This window comes from Sylvia atricapilla, chromosome 5, assembly GCF_009819655.1.
Source record: "Sylvia atricapilla isolate bSylAtr1 chromosome 5, bSylAtr1.pri, whole genome shotgun sequence".
In the NCBI taxonomy this organism is placed as follows: Eukaryota; Metazoa; Chordata; class Aves; order Passeriformes; family Sylviidae; genus Sylvia; species Sylvia atricapilla.
The window spans coordinates 71978097-71997729 of NC_089144.1; the positions used below are offsets into that span (position 1 = coordinate 71978097).

At 47.3% G+C, this 19633-nt stretch overlaps 1 protein-coding gene across 1 annotated transcript; it reads left to right on the top strand.

Annotated features, from left to right (window-relative positions):
- The first annotated feature begins 5069 nt into the window (after nt 1-5069).
- Nucleotides 5070-19397, top strand: IL2RB (interleukin 2 receptor subunit beta). Its single transcript, XM_066320166.1, has 9 exons — nt 5070-5175; nt 5503-5629; nt 7096-7210; nt 8381-8492; nt 9030-9178; nt 9635-9812; nt 11587-11683; nt 13461-13545; nt 14925-19397. The coding sequence occupies exons 1-9, from the start codon at nt 5094-5096 to the stop codon at nt 15750-15752; spliced, it is 1773 nt and encodes a 590-aa protein (XP_066176263.1). The 5' UTR covers nt 5070-5093; the 3' UTR covers nt 15753-19397.
- The last annotated feature ends 236 nt before the right edge of the window (nt 19398-19633 follow it).

Here is a 19633-nt window from a genome sequence, read left to right on the forward strand (position 1 = left end):
CTTACGCACTGAGCAGTGGTTTCCCACAAGGCCATTTTTACAGACATTTTTCGGAGTAGAACCACAGTTTAAGGGGAAAATAACTTCAGATGTTTTGAGAAGCACACGCATACGATTGGCAGGAAATTCAATGCAAAGGTTATAGGTAAAACAACATTATTTGGAAAGTACCAGAATTAACTTGCAGAGCTTCTAGAGACCTTCACAGTGTATCCTGTCAGGAAGCAAACACTTTAATGGCCATCAGGGTATCTCTGCCCTCATCCCTTCCCCTCTTGCCGGTTCTGTGCCCTTTCCACTGCTCCACTCCAGAGGACAGGACACTGAGATGGATGTGCTGAGCTCACCCTGGTGTGCTGGGCAGTTTGCAAGGCATCCCAGTTAGCCTGGCACTCTGGTCCCACTGAGAGCCAGCAAAGGGAAGGGATGTCCCCAGCCCAATGAACGTGATGAGCTGATGAATCGTGGGGTGGTTTGACACCACGTAATACTTTTGCCCTTCACACTTCTCTGTGTCTGTTCTCCTGTTCACCTTTGCCATTTTGCAGAGACTCTCAGTGGACACACAACTGAAAATAAGCAGTTTCAGCAGCACTCCTCTTCTCTAATGAAAGCAGCGTGAGGGGGAAAAGTCTTGTGCCTAAGTACATGCTTCAGTCTTTAATATTTTTAAAACTTATGCTGCCCTTGAAACAAGTCTGGACCAAAGAACACTTTTAACCAAACCTCCCTCATCACACTTTTACCTGCCACTTTAACACTGAACAACAACACTGACTTCAGAGTTTACCCGTCTCAGCCACCATTATGGGGACAGGAAGGTAAAGGCAAGCACACCTTGCATGTGTTGCTGACAATGTGGGTTTTTTTTGGCTTCTCACTTTACAAGTGGCACAATTCCTAACAATATCAGTGTGAAGAAGATAAAAAGTGCCACATTCTCAGTAGCACAACATCTTGGGCAATCAATTTCAAAAACTGTGCTGACAGCAAATATAATTTACATGTGCCAGGTGGGGTCTGGACATAATATCATTATCATGTCTCTGCAGGAAGCCCTCTCTTATTTATGCCACACAGTTGTTGCTCCAATACATTTTAAACTGTGTTTCCAAAGAAAATATGTGGAGAAAGTTTGTGTCTCCACACACTGAGTCCTGGTTGACTGTAGCTGATCTATTGGATCATTCCCCCTCCCTTCACAGCTTTGGAAAAGTCAACCAATTTCAGTTACCTTTGAGAAAGAGGTATATCCCTTATTGAGCAAGGGTATCTTAATAGAGGAGTGCTGGTTTTCCATTGGAACCCTCCATGATCTTCAGTTCTTGCCGGAAAATCTGGCAGAAAATCTGTACAAGAATTAATTGTAGAGAAGCAGATCTGGGGAAAAAAAAACAGTCTCCAGAGAGGCAGCTGATCACAAAAATGCTTGTTTTAAACTGCATCAGCCACCCATCTCCTATAGAGACTGACTACATATAAAGTTTTCCTCTTCCACTATTTCAGGTACCAAAGAGCACAATCAACCTCATAGGATTTTTATGCATTAAAAACAAAAAGAAAAAGATAAGAAAAAAAGGGAATCAGTGGAGGTTGATTTTTTTTTTTCCCCTTGGTAAGCTGAACAATAAAAAACCTGTGTTTTGTGCACTTGCTTTCCCAAAGTGATCTCTCATCTGAAGGAAGGTGTAGGTTTCTCTAGCCTGAAGGACAAACAGGAAAAATCATGGTTAACATGAATGCTCCATTGCAGCTGCAACGCCGGTGATACCAAGAATTTCATTGCTTCAGCTGAGGATTTCTGTGCCAGAGTAAGCTGTATTCATTTTCAGAGGTCCTGGGAAAGGTGGTCTGTGGCCTGATGATCCACGCCATTCCATCTCCATCCCAATAGGAGCCTCCAAGGTGCAAAGCACACAGCCAGCAGTTACCAGAGCAGGAAAGCACACAGCCCATCCTCTCTCCTGATCCTCTTCAGTGGAGGCTGGCTGGTTTTTATTCCCCAGTTTTCCTCCCCAAGCCTGGCCTGACAAGAGTTTTCAGATGCCCTCAAGACTCCTGGTCCTTGTTGTGTGTGGTGAAGAAAGAGGTGCTGCACTCCACTACTCCTGGCTAAGTGAGTGCTTGTTTCTGGATCAACTGCAATGCTTTCCCAGAAATGGCCATGAGGATTGACCATTGCAGCCTTCTGCAAAATGGCTCTGCCTTCCAACTACTGTTTTGCTCCAACACTTTCTTTTTGAGGTCTAGTATCTTCTGAAATGCAGTATCTGGTCTGGGCTTCCTGTGGCTAAGAACCCATCCTCCTCCTGCACCCTTTTCCCACTACCTGAATCAAAGATCCCTTTGTTATTAGGCTAGGTCCCATTGTCCAGGTTTATAGAGTCCTCAAACAGGAACTGCCTGAAGCCTTATGATTGGCCTCTGGCAACTTTTGCTCAGAAAACTTTCTTGCCCAATCTGAGCTTAGGCCATTGAGCTGCTCTAGGAGGGAGAGATGAGGAGCACCACACTTACATGTGGTGACCACTGTACGTGTAAGAGGAGCCTCTCATCTGGCCCCACACCAGCAGCCATCATTGTGCAGCCCAGACCAGACAGGAAATGTGATGTGCTGCACTTCAGAGAATTCTATTTCTGTATGGAAAAGAGAGAGTGGTGTGAGGACATGCTTGAAGGTCTATCTGTGAACTGGACAAGCATTAGGCTGTGGATTTGCATTTTACATCTGCCTAGCTTGGGATGTGAAAGCAAAGAAAGGGGCCATCTGTCTGCAAAGGTGAAGGCATAGGAAACTTTGGAAGAAGGTGGAAATATTTTTTTTTTATCTTTGTCTGGCCTGTTGACTGGACAAGCCATGCTAAACAGGCACTGCAGCTACTGCAGGGCAGTATTGCCTGGCTGGACTACAAGGAGCTCTTACAGGAGCTGCAAGACAGGTCAGAGGGGGTGGTTCTTCCTTCTGTGGAGTGAATGGAGTATTTGGCTGGGTAGGGAGGCAGTGGCATAGGCGTTCTTGTGGTGTCTCACCATCTGCAAGTGTGAGGGTGTGCCTCAAACTTGTTCATCTCAGCACTGACTTGGTTCCACTCCTTCTTTGACTCAGCATGGATCCTCTAAAACTGGGGTAACGATGTCTGGTTTCATTCAGGTGTTGCTCAGGTCAGCAACTCCAGCTATTTTTAACGAAGTGGCCCATGGCATTTCTACTGTGGACAGACTCTTGTCCTCAGTTTCAAAGTGATCTCTAGACTTGTGCAGACCCTGAGAGCAATATGAGTGATCCATTTGGGTGCCTAAAAGAGGAAGATGTGGGTCTTTGCCAGTATCCCAAGAGATCCTTTTTGCTCTCGCTTTTGCCTCCCAGCAATGGTTTGAAACTGGTCCCGGAATGTCTGAGCAGTGCTAACACCTGACCCCTCTAACCCGGTTTCTGCACTTACTGCTTTATCAGCAGGAAGTAGAATGTGGTTTGGTGTTTTTTTTTTTAATTCTTGGCCTTACTAGCCTTTTCGATACTTCGGGGCCTTGTCTCAGTCTGACAAGGCAGGCAAGCAGCAGCTTCCTGTGCACAGGTGAGAGGGGGAAGACAGAGACCATGCATATATGAGAGAAACAGCTCTGGAGCAGAGCTGCTGTGCTGTGGGCACCTCTTCCCTCGCGGACATGCGCTGAGCCAGGATATCTGCCTTCCTCGCTCTCTCCGTTTCCCCTCACTGTCTGACATCCAGCACCTGCTGCCATCCCGCCCCACGACCCCAGGGACTTTCTTCATCTGGACGCTCAGTGCCTGGAGCTGAAGGTAAAGGGGGCAATGCCAGCTCTCTCCCACGTGGGGGTGGCTGATCTGAAAGCATCTTAGAAGGAGTTTCAATCTGACAAACTGCATCTTACTGTTGGGAAGGGCTAAGAACATATTTATCTCTCTGTCTCTCCACAATCCTCTCAAATCATACCCCACATCTCACAATCACACCGCCCGCTTTCTCTCTCTCTCTCTCCCCTGTCTGCTAATGTCATGTTGTCGTCATGTTTTTCTTCCTCTGAACCTAATCTTTTATCACAACGGGAATTGATATTATTAAGCTCATGCCAGCCCTTTAGAAACCGTTTCTTCCCACTCCTCTGGCAGTCCCAGCAAGGTCCAGTGGGTTTCCAGCTTGTTTTCCTCAGGTCCCCCCGAGCTCCAGGGTTGGTGAGAGGGGAGGGCGGTTCCTTCTCCTGTGGGTGAAGGAAGATCTCAAAGTTTGGGTGTCCAGGTGGACGCGGAGAGAGCGAGGCTTCGATGAGAAGACAGTAAGGCCAGTCTGTCTAACATGGAACATGACTGCAGGCTTTGTAAGACAAGAAGGCTCCCTGGGTGCCTGGGCTGGATGAGGGCTGCTGCTGAGTTTCCTAATTGCAAAGCCCAAATTTTCTGATGCGCCTAAAATCGTGACTCCTTCCAAGGCAGAGCAGGGGTCTACTTGGAGGGGATGATGCATAGTTCATGCACTACTATGTGATTTTTTTTAATATGGTAAACCCTTGACTTTCTAGACCCTGGTAAAAGCTTTCTTCTCCCTGATTCCCCCACCTGTCCCAAACATGCTGTTCAAAATCTGCCTGCTAGCCATGAGCTCTGCAACTAACTTCTGTCCGTTGCATCCAGAGACCCTCTTACTCAGCAAGCACCTAGTTATTTCAGCCCCAGGGTTTACCAAAAAAAGAAACTCTTCAAAGCACAAGCTGTGCGCAGCCAAGAGAGCACTCTCTACCTGAGTCAGCAGGCAGCCTGAGACAGCACGCAGGGACTGCTGTGTGCTCACTCACTCCTTTTCAGAAGACAAGATTCCTGCAAACAGCCTCTGTGCTGCCCTGTGAACAGCTTCACTGCCGAGCAGAGCACCCAAGGCGGCGGAGCAGTGAGGTGCTGAGGGAAAAGTGCAAACTCCGGAGTGGAAGGGATATGAGTTTCTGCACCTAGAAGCCTGGCACCGCATCCTAGGAGAGTGGATGCCTCCTGTGAGATGACATCTCGACATCTTCCGAAGTTCCCTTGCTGAGCTGTGTGGTGGGGGCGTCTTCTCTCTTTCAGTGGGTCACCAGCACTGATGAAGCCCTCATTGCTGCTTCTGTCTCGCCTCTGCCTGTTCAGCCTCGTGCCTCCCTCGTGGGCATCAGACTTGGCACAAGGTAAGACACCATTCCTTTCACCTGTGCCAGCTGGGGGAGCAGGGAGGAGAGTCAGCCGGGGCAGTGTGTGTGCCACGCTGTGTTGCCGTGCAGTGTCTGTGTTGTAACACACAGCCAGAGGAGGTTGCACTGCTATAGGGCTTTGATGGGAACATCAGCCTCCAAGGATATGGAGAAATGAGTGGCACTGCCTTTCTTGCTTAGAGTTGCCCAGCAGAGGATTCAGTCCGTAGTTTGGGATGGGGCAGCATTGTCTAGGGTGATGATTAGTGCCAAGCATTGTTGTTAATTGAGGCACATTGCTGTCCGTCTCTTCTCTGCTGGCAGGTGCCTCCAGCCTCACTTGTTGGTATGACTCACGGGTGGCTCTCTCCTGTGACTGGGACCCGGGCAGGGACCTGGCTGAAGCACCTTGCCAGCTGGAGATTTCTTCAAAGAATGGCTTTTGTGACAGGTGGGTGACTGGAGAGACTGAGGAAAAACAATGCCACTTTACAAAAATGTAGGCTTCCCCTTCCCAGACCAGATGTAGTGGAGTCACAGAGCTGAGGTGTTTTGTCTTGAACTCTGTCTCTGTCTCCATGTGGGCTGAGATGCTGGCAGCCACTGCTCAGTGTTTGCCATCTGACAGTCCCAAACTGCCTAGAACAACCCATCTTCCAGCTCCATGACTCTCTCTGAGCTTCACTTTTCAAAAAAAACACCCTCTTCCTTGGCACCCTCAGGACTAAAAGGCATTTTCAGTGGAAAATGAGGATATATAGAGATGAGGCTGGAGAAGGGTGGAATTGAAGTTATACAGAGGTCATTTGGCAATTGCCAGGGTGAGCTGGGATGCTGCACCCTGAGTAACAATGACTGAGGAAAAATACCGTCCCCATTCTCTTCCCTGTCTCTTGCAGTTCACAATGTTTTCCTCTCTCAGCAGAGGGGAGGTGTTTGGCCATTACTGCAGTGGGGGCTGGCTGAGTCTCTGTCATCTCCAAATAGGACATCTGCAGCCAAGAGGCTTACCAGCTAACTCCAGGACTGCCCTGGGTGCCTGTCATAAGGAGAGGTTCCGTGTGATTCTGTCATTGGGTGGGTTACTTGTCGCTGTCATAGAGACACCTCCAGCTGGGTTAGATTGACAAATATATCTTGGGGCTGCTGCATGGACCTAGAAAGGTAAAAAAAAACCACATTTATGTTGCTCCATGGGTGTGAATCAGAGACTGAGGCTGGATGTGGAACTGTGCCATTCTTTGACCAGGGCTCAAGGAAGAAAACCCTCCCCACTGTCATCAGCTCCCAGGCCTGATCTGACCTGAGAGCTGGAACAGGCACCTCAATCAAACACTGCCCCAGCTGCAAGCCCACAGATGTTCTCCCCACTGCCACACCCCGTGCCATAGCTCAGCTGGGGCTCTCCAGCCACAGTTGTCAGAGCAGAAGAGAGGTTATGGTGTAGTGCTGCCACTTGTGATGTACTGTCCTGGCTGACTGAGATGTGACCTGGCTCGGAGGGGGCATGCCACTGAGTATCTGAGATCCTACAGGACTGTCAGTGTCTGGGAGGAGACCTGCAATCCCTAGTTAGTGGGGTTTAAAAAGGCCCCTGTCCTCCAGGACCTGGTCGCTGGAGGTGAGTTTCGGCTGTGAGTGCCCTCTGATATCAACAGGAAGCAGAGAAGATAGAAAGAGGGTCTTGCAAAATCTTTGAAACTGGAAATCTGCTGTAATCTTTGCCTTGAAATAACTAGGGTGCATTGACTTCCATGTCCCAGCACACAAAATTTGTCTGAGTGATACAATGGGGAGAGAAAGTAGGATTAAATCTATGCTTTAACCTGTTCAGCAAATACAGGAGGATGTAAAATGCTCTGAAAGCCCTTTAGTATCACAGAATATTTGACTAACTACAAACGTGTAACTTCCCAGCTCACCGGAATCTTATCCCTCACCCGAAAAACACAAGAAGCACTGCAAATTACCCAAGGCAGAGCATATGACAGGACTGAGGAGATGCATCAAAATCTTCAACCAAGATGTTAATGTGAGTAATTAATCTGGGCTGTCCTGGTTGACGACAAAGTGGAAAGGATTTACATACGCATTTTGGGTGTATAAACAGTGTAACATCCAGGGGTGGTATAAAAAGCCCAAACTTAATCCCTGACTCCAGATCTGGGATTGGGCTTTGGTGCTGTGTGTTGTTGGTACACGTGCCTGCTGTGGGATCCCCTGTGGGAGGGATTGGTTTCATTGTGAGCTGGACCATGCTGTCCTGACCCATGCAGAAGAGCTGCAGGACAGACAGACCATACGCAGTGTCCCATGCCTCAATCACCTATGTTTGGCCCTAATCCCTTCCTCTGAGGAGGGATGGGCATCACCACCAGCTCTGAGGTCATCTCTTGATCTCATTTTCCTAGAAAATATCAATACCATTTTCCAGATAATCAGCTACTGTGAAGTGTGGTTAGATGTGTCTAATGCAAGATGCAATAGCAACACATTATTGGAGCTAATGGCGATGCAAATCTTCTATCAATTATTCTTTATTTAAATCAGTCTTATTTTAGATCTGTTATGTACTTCCTTCAGTCACATCCAGAGTCACTGCAGTTCCCATGTTTTCAGAAAACACCCACCCAAATTTGAGCTAATATTTTTATTGGTAAAGTCACAACCAGTTCTAATGACAGACAAGCTTTCCTACATTTGCATATCGTGTGCAAAGACAAATTGCAGGGTTGGTATACAGTTCCAAAATCTTTTCTTTCTAATCAAGCTAATTTCTCTGTTGCTTATTCAGTACTGTATGATGTATGTGGCCCTTCAGTATCGCTGCATTTCAAGTGTCATGTTTAATACTAATGCAGTTTCAGTCTTACCAGGGAACATAAAATGGTCTGGTAAAAATAAAATTTCTCAATAAATGTCACTCGTAGAGAGTAACTTTTTTTCCTGCTTAGTCAGCACATACAGGAATCTCAAGAAACTAGTGTATCACAATATTTTGTGCCTTTCTTGCCAATAAAAAAAATCCAACCACATGAAATATAAATTTTTCACTCACCACTGAGATTTATGTCCTTCTGCCACGAATACCTTCCATATTTATTATTAAGTACGCCTAATCATCTTATGCATAGGCAATGCTTAGAAATTTGAATATTGTTCATGAGGTTTCACAGTCACTGATGGTTAATTTGCCTTGCAGAATCAGTGCTTCACCACTTCAGACAGTCTTAACTTGACTGTCCATTGCCACACTGGAGAGAATACGACCAAAATACCTGCACAAATAAAAAACTTCAGTCCGTTTGAAAATAGTGAGTACTCATCTGCCTTCTGGTCTCTGAAGCTTCCCCATGAGAGGATAGCTAATTTTCTTTCCTCATCCATTCCTATGTAACACCCATAGCTGGTTTTAGGCCTTTGTCTTTTACTTGTCCTCTGCTACAGTGAGCACAATGCTGACTCCTGCCACTTGCTCTTCTGTCCCGCAGTGTCATGCCAGCTACATCCTGTCCCGTCCCATACAGGTAATGATAGCTCATTAGGGTTGCTAATGAGCTATCTCTCGTGAAAAACGTGTGCTGCAAGAAGGATGAAAAGTCTTGCTGTTCCTCCCCGGCCCCCCTCTAGTTATGTCCTTCCACCCTTCTTTAAGACAACTTTGGCATGTTTCAGTCTTTGCTGAAAGGTTTCAGCTTGCTAATCCAGAAGAAAAACATCTGCTTGAGACACTGTTTTGCTGGCTGAGTTTACCTGTCTCAAGGAGATGTCCTGCTGCTGAGGGGCTTGATGTGCAGTCCTGTTTTGGACAGAGTATGGGGATATCAGCCCTGCTTCTTCTCCCTTTCCAGTAAAGCTGAGGCCTCCCGGAAACCTTCAGCTGGTTAACATAACTGAAAACACCTCCAACCTGACATGGAGCCTGAATATTTCCTCTCACTATTTGGCTGGGGAGCGGGAGTACCAAGTGCGGTACCGACACGTGAGTCAGCCCCAGGAGGTGAGTGCAGAGGAGGAGACTGGGATGTCCCAGATGAATCCTGGTTTTGTTTAAGCCCCCAAAGACTTGCTCCTGGGCCTCCTCTCAGGATGTAACCAGTTTTGGTGAAGCTGGAGAGAGGATGACAGCCTCCACTCTTTTATCTGTGTTACCTGCTGCCAGGGATTGGTGATGACAAGGAGGCAGATGGGGATCCTGTTTTACTTAGTGATGTAAAAAAAAAAAAATAAATAAAAAAAATCAGACAGTTCTAGGACAGACCTGAAAGGGATGAGAAAAGCAAAGAAGAATTTTCCTTGAGGGTGAAAAAGCCGTGCACAAGGTGTAAGGACTTGAGACGGGTCTTCTCTGAGGGCCTTGGGCAAGATGGGTATGGCAGGGTATGTGTGGTATGTGGAGAAGATGGGTATTGTAAACCAGGGTGTTGATGACGTTCTATATTTTCCCTACTCCCAGGAGGCTGTGAACTTGCCCATTGAACAGGACCAGATGTGGGCGAATTTTGAGAGACTCTCACCCAACTCGGAATATGAGGCAGATGTCCGTGCAAGGCCAAGTGCCAAGAGCCACTACAAAGGTGTGTGGAGTGACTGGAGCAAGCCGGTCCTGTGGAGGACACACGCTGACCATAAGAGTAAGTCAGGTAGTCTGACCTGGAGTGGAAAATGGGGACTCAGGGCAAACAAAGTAGAATGGCCAAAACAGGGTGAGAAGCTGAAGGAAGATGTGTAGGATGAACTCTGTTGAGTGAAGAGTAGTAGAAAGGTTGAAAACTGTCCCTCCCGATCAGTTAGGTGAGATCATCTCAGCATCACAGGTAAGGACAAAGACCCCCTGGCTCCAGCAAAGCCCCTCTGAGTTCCAGAAGCCAGGCAAAATCCACAAGGTATAAATCAGGGGCTGCTTCCCCAGAGCAGTAAGGCCAGATGTCTAATCAGCAGAAGCAGTGGTTAGGACTGGCATTTTCCCAGACATTTTCCCAGATGCTAATGTTACCGGGGAACATTCTCCCAGCTTCCTAAAATGGCCCAGTTCAGTGGAGGTATTGGTCAGTGAAATGCAGTGAAACAGCTCTCAGTTCCTGAGCTGAAGAACACCCGAGCCTGGGAATCCAAGTCTCGTGGAAACTGGGAGAGACATACTGACTTACATGCATGATAAGACCCTTTCAAAAAAGGTCTGCTGAGATTTGCATCAGGCACTGTATGAACTTCCAGCCCTGGAAGATAGTGCCCTTTGGTGAGCTGGTGCCTGTGGCCTCTGTCATTTTTTTTTTTCCAGAAAATAAACAGGTAGAAGTAATTCCTTCTCATGTTGCCCCCATCCTGCCTCTGCTCAAGCCCCTCCTTACTCCTGGTGTCGGTACAAACAGAGGAGCTATGTTTAGAAAGGGCACTGTGTTGCTGTGGGGATCAAGTATTGACAGCGTGTGATGTAAGTGAATAGGATACAGCCGCAACCAGTTGTCATAGCAACCAAGACCCAAAGATAACCAGGGTACCAGAGGCAGAGGAGACAAAGTGATCTGAGCAGCATCTCAAGGACAGGGAAAGAAAGAGTGCACTAAAAATGTCTCCTCCATCTTTTATTTTTTCTCAGTTTTCTCCTAACTGCTCCAGAGATTCTCTGCATGACCAAGGGACAGGAGGGATGGGAGGAGATGAGGGGCAGGCAGAGGAAACAGGCACCAGAATAGCAAGACCAAGCAAAGGTGCACTGGGGAGATACGTGTGAAAGAGACAGATTAAGGAATATTTGAGAGGAGACCAAACAAGCCTGAGGAGTGCTGGCAGCCCTGGCAATGTGGGAACCCAGTCTCTATCCTAACCTTGCAATCCAAGTACTAAAATATGGTGTAAAGCTGTTACCTCTCTAGCCTCCTAATGCTTCCCTACACCTTTTCAAAGAAAGAAGCCAGCCCCTTGGTCCCTAATCTTCTCTATCTGTATCCTCTTGCCTTTTCAGAGACCTGTGAACCCCATGATTCCCTCTCCCTCACTGACCATCAATGCTGTTTTCAAACCCCACTTTAGCTGGTTTTAGGAGTCCCTGCTTTCCTTAGCAATGAAACAGATGGGTTGGTGGACACATCAACTAGAAGACTGTGCCACCTCATCTGTGGCAACCTCTAGCTGTGGTGCTGTTATGACCAGGGAGTTCAAGCTGTTTGGCACAAATTATCTGTTAAGCAATGCTTAGACTCGGAAACCCATACCAGCTCAAAGGCATCCTACACAACACAGCAGAACTCACGTATACTCTGACCTGTATATTATGATTTATTATATAAAATTATAACAAAGGCCCACTTTGATCACCTTGAGCAGCCATGAAAGGGCTGCAGCTTCTACTTACAGAATCCTGGTTGGATTTTAACAGCCATTTGCTCATTCTTTCTCACCTTGCAGGAACATCCCAGCCAGTCCTGCCAGTTCTGATAGTGAGCACTTTCGTCTTTGTGATCATTGGCACCGCCTTCCTCATTAATTTACGGACCCTGAAATGGTAATTGAGAATTGAGTTTACCTCTCTGTTCCTCTCCTGTATCTTTTGTGTATTCTCAGAACTCTGATTACTTTTCTCCTGGTGTTACTCAGCATAGAGATGGCTTTAAGCCAACCAGTTCATGGTTTACAGCCCGAGACTGATATTTGCCTGTGGAGAAATAGCACTACCCCAGATTATGTGGTTTCACCAGCACTGTCCTATTGTGCCATGATCCTGTGACCTGGTGGCATGCCCTGGTGCCATGGCCTGGCTAAATTTAAACCAGTTGTCCCAGCACATCTGTTGCCCAGGGGTTAAAGTGTTGTTTCCTGGCAGGGAAGCATCAAAATTGCCTCTTCAAAAGCAGGTCACACGGTTGAGAACGCTGCCTGCAGCCAGGACCAAGCAAGCCTGTTTACCACTATCTTCTCATTTAAACATTCCAGCAAGGGCTCAGGCGGGATGAGGTGACATTGGGCCTGCAGGCAAAACTCCTGAGTGAGGAGCAGTCCCTGATCTGTGCAGTCCTCACACACTGATAAAACCTATAGGATGCTTTAAGACCTCCCTGCCAATGTTTCTACCCAGACATTGCTTTTACTAAGCACTTGAAGTGTCTCACAAAGTGACTCAACACAATAATAGGAACAGTAACCTCTCAGCTTGTCGAGGTTAGAAACAGTCACAGGTTTTCTAATCTCAGGTCAGGGGTGCTGATATCCATGGCAGGGAGCAGGGACAACGTTCTCAGGGATGAAGTTGCAGAGGCTGGATGGTTTCTCTGTAAGGAAAGACAGAGAACCATGCTGCAGGAAGATGGATACTGAGAAAGTCACTGGTCATTTTTTTACCCTGAGTCATAACATAAAGTTGAGGAGGTGCTGGATGTACAGCACAGAGGGAGTTAAAGAGGCCTCCTTTCTCCACAAAGTATAATTAACCCAGGGGAATTGAGTGCAGAATAATGCTGAGGTAAGAGGCAAGGAAAGATTAGACATGCATGAATAAAAATAGCATCTGCAATGATGTAAGGTAGTTTATATGCAAGAGCTAGCAAGTTCTGATGCTTCAGAGAGTACACCGATTGCCTCCAGAGGTCAGGAAGGTTTTTCCTTAGAACATCCTACAGCAAAGGGATCACAAGATGATCCAACAGCTCTGAGAAACTGAGGAGCAGATTAGATCACTTCATACTGCCTCAGGAGGACAACACACTGGTTCCAGGGTAATGCAAGGGCATATTCACTCAGATGGCTTGCACAGCCAGTGTGCCCAAGCTATGCCATGCAGCATCCTGCTGGGAGGTCAGAGAGCTGTGGCAGAGCTTTCCAGTGATGGCCTTGCTCAGCCCACATGGTCCTGAGTCACTGTGATGGCAGCAGTCGTTGTGGTGGCAGCAAAACAAAGAAGGGGCAGCTCACAGGAGCGGGAGCTTGGGGGGCCTGCTCAGCTTATCATCAGGCTGAAGGGGGCAGCTGAAGAGGTTAAGGTGACCAGGCAAAGCAGGGAAGAAACCACTAAAACCAGGGGTAGTCCTTCCCCAGTGGAAAGGCTGAGGGAAATGTATTTTTCAGTGCCAAGTTCACCTGTCTCCTTTCAATACATCTCGTGGCTCAGCTAGTGTCTCTCAGACCTCTCAAGTGCAAGGGCAGCCCTCAGGCTCAACCTTATTTTACCACTCCCCCATGCCAGGGCAGTACCTGTGAATTGCAGTGCACTCCTTCACCCCCACCACAGTGACAGTGAACAGGATCAGGCTCTGTTTCACTTGTCCTTCTCCTTCTCTTTCCTCAAGGTTTAAGAAGATCCTGAAGATTCACATCCCAGACCCCGAGAAGTTTTTCCCCCCCCTTGTTTCGGTTCACGGAGGTGACATTCAGGTATTGGACTTGCAATGGCACCACAGCAGGGAGAAAGGAGGGAAAGGAGTGTCCAGCTGCACATGCCCAGGACAGCTAGACCTACACATGCACGCGTGATATATGTGCCTGTAGAACCAGCTGCTGGGTTCCCTGCTTAAGTTCTATTTTCTGACCTTCTAAAGCCTGACACTCAGCTGAGGCATCTTTAGCTACAGAATAGAGAAATGGCACAGAAAATACAGCACTGTGCTCCCATAATCAGCAGCCTGAGAGACAAAAAGGGACCTTCAGAAGGGAGCTTGGCCTCTCAAGATCCCCTTCCTTCCCAGTTCAGTGCCTCCCTACCTGCCCTAGGCTGCCCAGCTCTTCCCCAGATTTCCTGCTGTCAGCTTCTCCTCTCCTGATGTGAATTGCCATCACTCTGGATAGCACTTAGCTATTCCTTGCGTTCTTGTCGGTTTCCCTTCTTTTCCCACTGCACTATTCCCCTTCCTCCAGGCTCTCTGTGAGTATGAGCAGCTGTGAGGAGACAATTACCATTCTGTGCAGCATTAAAAGGAGCGTCAGATGCAAGACGTGGGAGGTGATCCCAAGGGGCATCTTGCTTTAAGAAGTATGGAAACAAACTGCAGAGGGTTCAGAAACAACAAAGCTTTGGAAAAGCCAAGGTGTAAAAAGGCTTAGAAAGCTTAAACTCCAGGGAAAGAGTGCAGAGTAGGGGGACGGGGGACAGCAGGCACTCAAGACACTTTATCAGTGCAGAAAGAACTTGAAAATTTTGCTTTACAAGCCAGAAAGGCAATGGATTTGGGTGTCATCAAAATCAGTTTATTTTTAAGGATAATGATGCACTGCAGGATGTTGCTCATGATGAATGTGAAAATTAGGCACAAGGGGCCTGGAAGAGCACTTTAGACAAGAAATCTGCATACGACCATGTGGATATATCAGGAGCTTTTTCAGCACCAAGGAATAGATTGCATGAGATGCACCTCAATACTGTTTTTCATGTTTCGCTTCATCTTATGGTCTTATAAGCATTTTTCCTAACTTTTTTATTCCCTTTGTTTCACTTTAATTCTCCATCTTAAATTCCTTGCTCCAGAAATCTCAAAGCATAGGCTGACAAGATCTCCTCTTAATTTTAAATGACAGAGTGACATACTCTCTCTGAAAATCCTGCAGATGAGACACGAATGGGAATTTCCCTCCCCACCACCTCTGGTAATCCTTGCTTGGACAGAGAAAAGGTCACTTGATTGCTGTGGCCAGTCAGTAGAAGAAACTTTTAGTTTCTTCTACTCTACTATATAGTATAGCAGTACAGAAGTATGCAGTGCTATACTTCAGTAGTCACAGTCTCTCTCTCTCTCTCTTTCTTCTTTCTTCCCCACCAGAAATGGCTCTCCTCCCCATTCTCCTCATCTTCCTGCTGCATGAACAGCACAATCCCGGAGATCTCCGTGCTCGAGGTGATGCAGAAGAATGACCAGGATTCCCAGTTTCCGCTTTCCAAGGGAACCCTGACTCCTGATCCTCCTATGGAAACCGGTGTGCACTCTGGATCCAGCTGCTTCACCAACCAAGGCTACTTCTTCTTCCACCTTTCCAACTCTTTTGAGATCGAGCCCTGCCAGGTCTACTTCACCTACGAGCCTTTCACCCAGGAGGGCAGTGGCAGCAAGGATGGTGAGTGTTACCAGGCTCTCCCCTCCCCTGACGTCTGCACACTGGCAGAGGACATGAATGTGCTGCCCAGCAACTTCTTTCACTGTATTGAGGCAACCCAGGGCTTCCAAAAGAGCTCCTTCATGGAAGAGACAGCAAGTGAAGCCCAGCAGGCCACGGCCATTCCTGAGGCTCTCCGGTCAAGTGAAGGCAGCTCACCAACACTGGTTCTGGAACAGGATGAGAAGGTGATGGACAAAGAAGCTTCACAAACTGCTGAGGCCGTGTGCCAGCTGGACTCTGACTTCCCTGACCCACTGGACCTGCAGGACAGTGATACTGTCAGTGTAACCGAGGGGAGTGGGAAGGGGGGCCCTCCAAGTGACTCCTGCACACCAGCAGCAAATGCCGCCTCTTCCTTCTCCCAGCCTCCACCTCTAAGGCAAAGACAGGATGAGGATTCATGCAAAACAGCCTTCTCCAGCCAGGTCTCAAACACTGGTGCCTACCTTTCTCTGAGGGACCTCCAAAGCCAGTACAGCCATTGCTCTGTCTAGGGTCTACCTGGAGCAGACCCACAGGTGGGAAAGGCCACCTCCACAGGGAAGGCTAGATGGACAGTTTCTCTCCTCAGGACATGAATGTAACTTCAGCATCAATACCATTGGCACTGCTCGCAAACGGGGCTGGAGAACACAGAGCAGCAAGGACTTACCTTCATAACCAAATCTGGTTTTCTGTTAATACTGGCTCCGATGGCACAGAAATTCTTCACACTTCCCAAGTGACATTCCAAACATCACTAACTCATTTTTCCCTTCCCAGCTCCCAGTAGGAGACTGTGCCAGCCATTCCATGCTCTGCACTTTGGTGTGAAATAGCACTCAGCTTTGAGGCTGAGCAGGCATAAGTTCCATTTGCCTCATACTGGCCTAAAAACCCCTAATGGGATGGAGAAATGTGTGAAGATGTGGATATGAGATTTTGTACAGGGGACAAAATAGCACTGCCAGTCAGTGCTGGGGTTGATGATGAAATGGATGAAGACATCTCCTGATTGACCAAAGGTGTGATTTTTTTTCTATGATGTCTCCACTTTAGGTTTTAATCAGAGATTACATTCTAAGCTACTCAGTCCAGCTACAGTCTTTAGAGTCTAGACCTTAGAGTCTCTAAGGTCGGCTCAGAGCCACAATTGCGTCAGCTGTCTAAGCAGTGCAGTGTAAAAAAGAAATCCCCATTATTGGGTTAAAAATACTGGGGAAATCCCCTCCCTCTCTTTCTTTCCTCCAGCTCTGATGGTGGCAGTAAAAAGAACTCACAGAGTTTCCCATTCTTGCTACAATATTTTTCATGAAATCGAAAGCCATTCTGCCCTGCTGGCAAACTACAGTTATTTGGCTATGATAAGCTGATTGCAGAATAGTTCATCCCACATCCTGTATAAGTGGAAAACATCACAGAAGTGCTGCCTATTCCTTCCACTGCTCAAGGGAAACCATTGCCTAATTAGCAGCAAAGATGTGGTGAATGAGCCCAGAAAACTAACCCACGAATCAGCCCCTTTACTGAAAAGAAAACCTCAATCCACTTGCAAAGAATGGGGATAGCACAGGCTTTGTTTTTCTTCCTCCTCTACAAGCCCTGATCTGGGTTAAGAAAAAGCCACAGAAGAAAAGTGGTAAGGCAAAGGAAGATCCCTGCATTCACCGTTTGTACCGTCTGTCCATTTTCTTGCCATATTTCTGGACTTTTTAGCAGTGGGAAAATACCAGCCATGCACTAAGAGTTCCTCTTATCTCTTAAAAACTCTTCTAAGAGAATTTATACCAAAAAGTCTCAAGGATATTGAGCTTGTTAGTGCTTCTGTCACAGCTGTGAGCGTCAGCTAGAACGAATTCTTTCTAATCTCTCTGTCCAAGCGTTGTGATTCCTGCTCCTACACTGTTAACTGACCTTGCAGTGTGTATCTTGAATGCCACTATGAGTCCCAGCTGCAGGGTCACCCACTGGCTTGGTTTTCACCTCAAAAGAGCTGCTCAGAGGAGTTGAGCCTACTTGTAGCTGGAATGGCTTTGGGAACTGTTCCTCTCCTCTCATCCGTTCCTTCACCATCTGTCTCAAGACATGGACTGCTCCATTGTGTCCAGGAGAAAACAGGAGAAGAAGACCTCACAGCTTCTCAGATAAGGAAGCACAAGGCTTTCCCAGCTGTTTCCTGTACTTTGAGAACCTTCCCAAATGGACTTTGAAAAGAGACACTGACTCCCTTGCCTCTGATAGGCAGTTTGCTCTCTTACACAGCCAAGGATCCAAACTGCGCTGTCCCCATGTCGTAAGGTTTCTATTTTCCTTCACAGAATCATTAAGCTTGGAAAAGACCTTGAACATTACCTAGTCCAAATTTTGACTGAATACTACCGTGCCCACTAAACTACATTGCAAAGTGCCACATCTACTTGTTTCCTGAACACTTCCCAAGATAGTGACTACACCACTTCCCTGGGGAGCCTATTCCAATGTTTATCCTCTCTTTCAGTGAAGAAATCGTTCCTGAATCCAACTTGAATTTCCCCGGTGCAATTTGAAGTAATTTCCTCTTGATCTATCACTCGTTATCTGGAAGAAGAGACTGACCTTCACCTTGCCACAACTTGCTCTCAGAGAGTCGTAGAGAGCAATGAGGTTACCCTTGAGCCTTCTTTTCTCCAGGCTAAAAAACCCCAGCTGCCTCAGCTGCTCCTCCCAGGACTTGTGCTCCAGACCCTTCACCATCTCTATTGCCCTTCTCTGGACATGCTCCAGCACTTCAACGTCCTCCCTGTGCTGAGCATCCCAAAACTCAATACAGGATTTGAGGAGCGGCCTCACCAGTGCTGCGTACAGGGGGATGATCCCTTTCCCAGCCCTGCTGGCCACACTATTCCTGATACAAGCCAGGATGTCATTGGCCACGTGGGCACACCTGGCTCATGTTCAGCCATTGGCAAGCAGCACCTCCAGGTCCTTTCCCACTGAGCAGCTCTCCAGCCACTCTTCCCCCAGTCTGCAGCACTCGATGGTGCTGTTTTAACCTCATACCATCATACCACTGGCCTTGGCTCATCAATCCAACCTGTCCAGAGCCCTCTGCAGAGCCTTCCTACCCTGCAGCAGCTCAACACTTCTGCCCAGCTTGGTGTCATTTGCGAATTTACTAAAGGGGAGCCCTTGAGCAGCTCATCTAGATTATCGACAAATATTAAACAGATCAGGCCCCTATTCTGAGCCTTGTGGAACACTGCTGGTGACTGGCTGCCAGCTGGATTTAACTCCAATCACCACAACTTTTTGGGCTTGGCCATCCAGCCAGTGTTTTATCCAGCAAAGAGTACACACCTCCACACCATGGGCTGTCAGTTTCTCCAGGACAATGCTGTGGTAGATAGTGTAAATGGTTTTACTAAAGGTTTTACTAAAGATAGACAACTTCCACAGCCTTTCCCTCATCCACTGAGTGATCACCTTGTCCTGCTTGGCCAGCCTTTCCTAAACCCATGCTGGCTGGGCTTGACCCCTTTGTTGTTCTGCACCTGCCATGTGATGGCACGGAAGGTGACCTGTGCCGAGACCTTCTGTGGCACCAGGGACAGGCGCCGACAGGACTGGAGTTCCACAGATGCTCCTTTCAGCCCTCTCTGTAGAGAGGTGTCACACTGGCTAACCTCCAGGCACCTGGAACCTCCCTGGTTAGCCAGGACTGTTGATAAAGGATGAAGAGTGACTTGGCAAGCTCTTCTGCCAGTTTTCTCAGTGCCCTTGGATGGACTGCATTCAGCCCCACAGACTTGGGAGTGTCTAAGGGGCACAGCTGGTCATTAACTACTTCCTCCTGGATCATAGGGGGTTTATTCTGCTTCCTGTCTTTGTCTTCTAGCTCAGGGGGGCTGGGTACCCTGAGGATGTCTGGTCTTTCTGTTAGAGACTGAAGAAAAGAAGGCATTAAGTAGCTCAGCCTCATCCTCGATGTCAATATTTCCCTGCCAAGTCAAATGAAAGATGGAGATTCTTTTTGACCCTCTTTTTGTTATTAATGTATTTGTTATTTGTGATGATGGTGGCTAGATTGAGTTCTAGCTGGACTTTCTTCTTTCTAATTTTCTCTCTGCATGACCAAACTATATATCTGTACTCTTACTGAGTACATCTTGCTGTTGAGTAAAAAAAAAAAAAAAAAAAAAAAAAAAAAAAAGCCACGACACAAACAGGTTTGCTTCTTTGTAAATAAACAAAATATTAAGTAATCTACAGTGTTTTTCTCTCCTTAGGGATGAAGGGACATGATTAACAACTTTCCTAAATAGGCAACTAGGTAAAGTTTTGCTCAGACTAAGATACCTCTAGCTCTCCTTCCTACTCCCCGCCCCAAGAGACTCAGACACTTAAAAAAGAAAGAGTT

What these genes read in the sequence shown, in the direction of transcription:
- IL2RB (XM_066320166.1), top strand. Translation starts at nt 5,094, where the DNA reads ATGAAGCCCTCATTGCTGCTTCTGTCTCGCCTCTGCCTGTTCAGCCTC. An exon ending in GACACACGCTGACCATAAGA is followed by an intron (nt 9,813 to 11,586) that starts GTAAGTCAGGTA and finishes CTCACCTTGCAG; the next exon opens with GAACATCCCAGCCAGTCCTG. An exon ending in TTCACGGAGGTGACATTCAG is followed by an intron (nt 13,546 to 14,924) that starts GTATTGGACTTG and finishes CTTCCCCACCAG; the next exon opens with AAATGGCTCTCCTCCCCATT.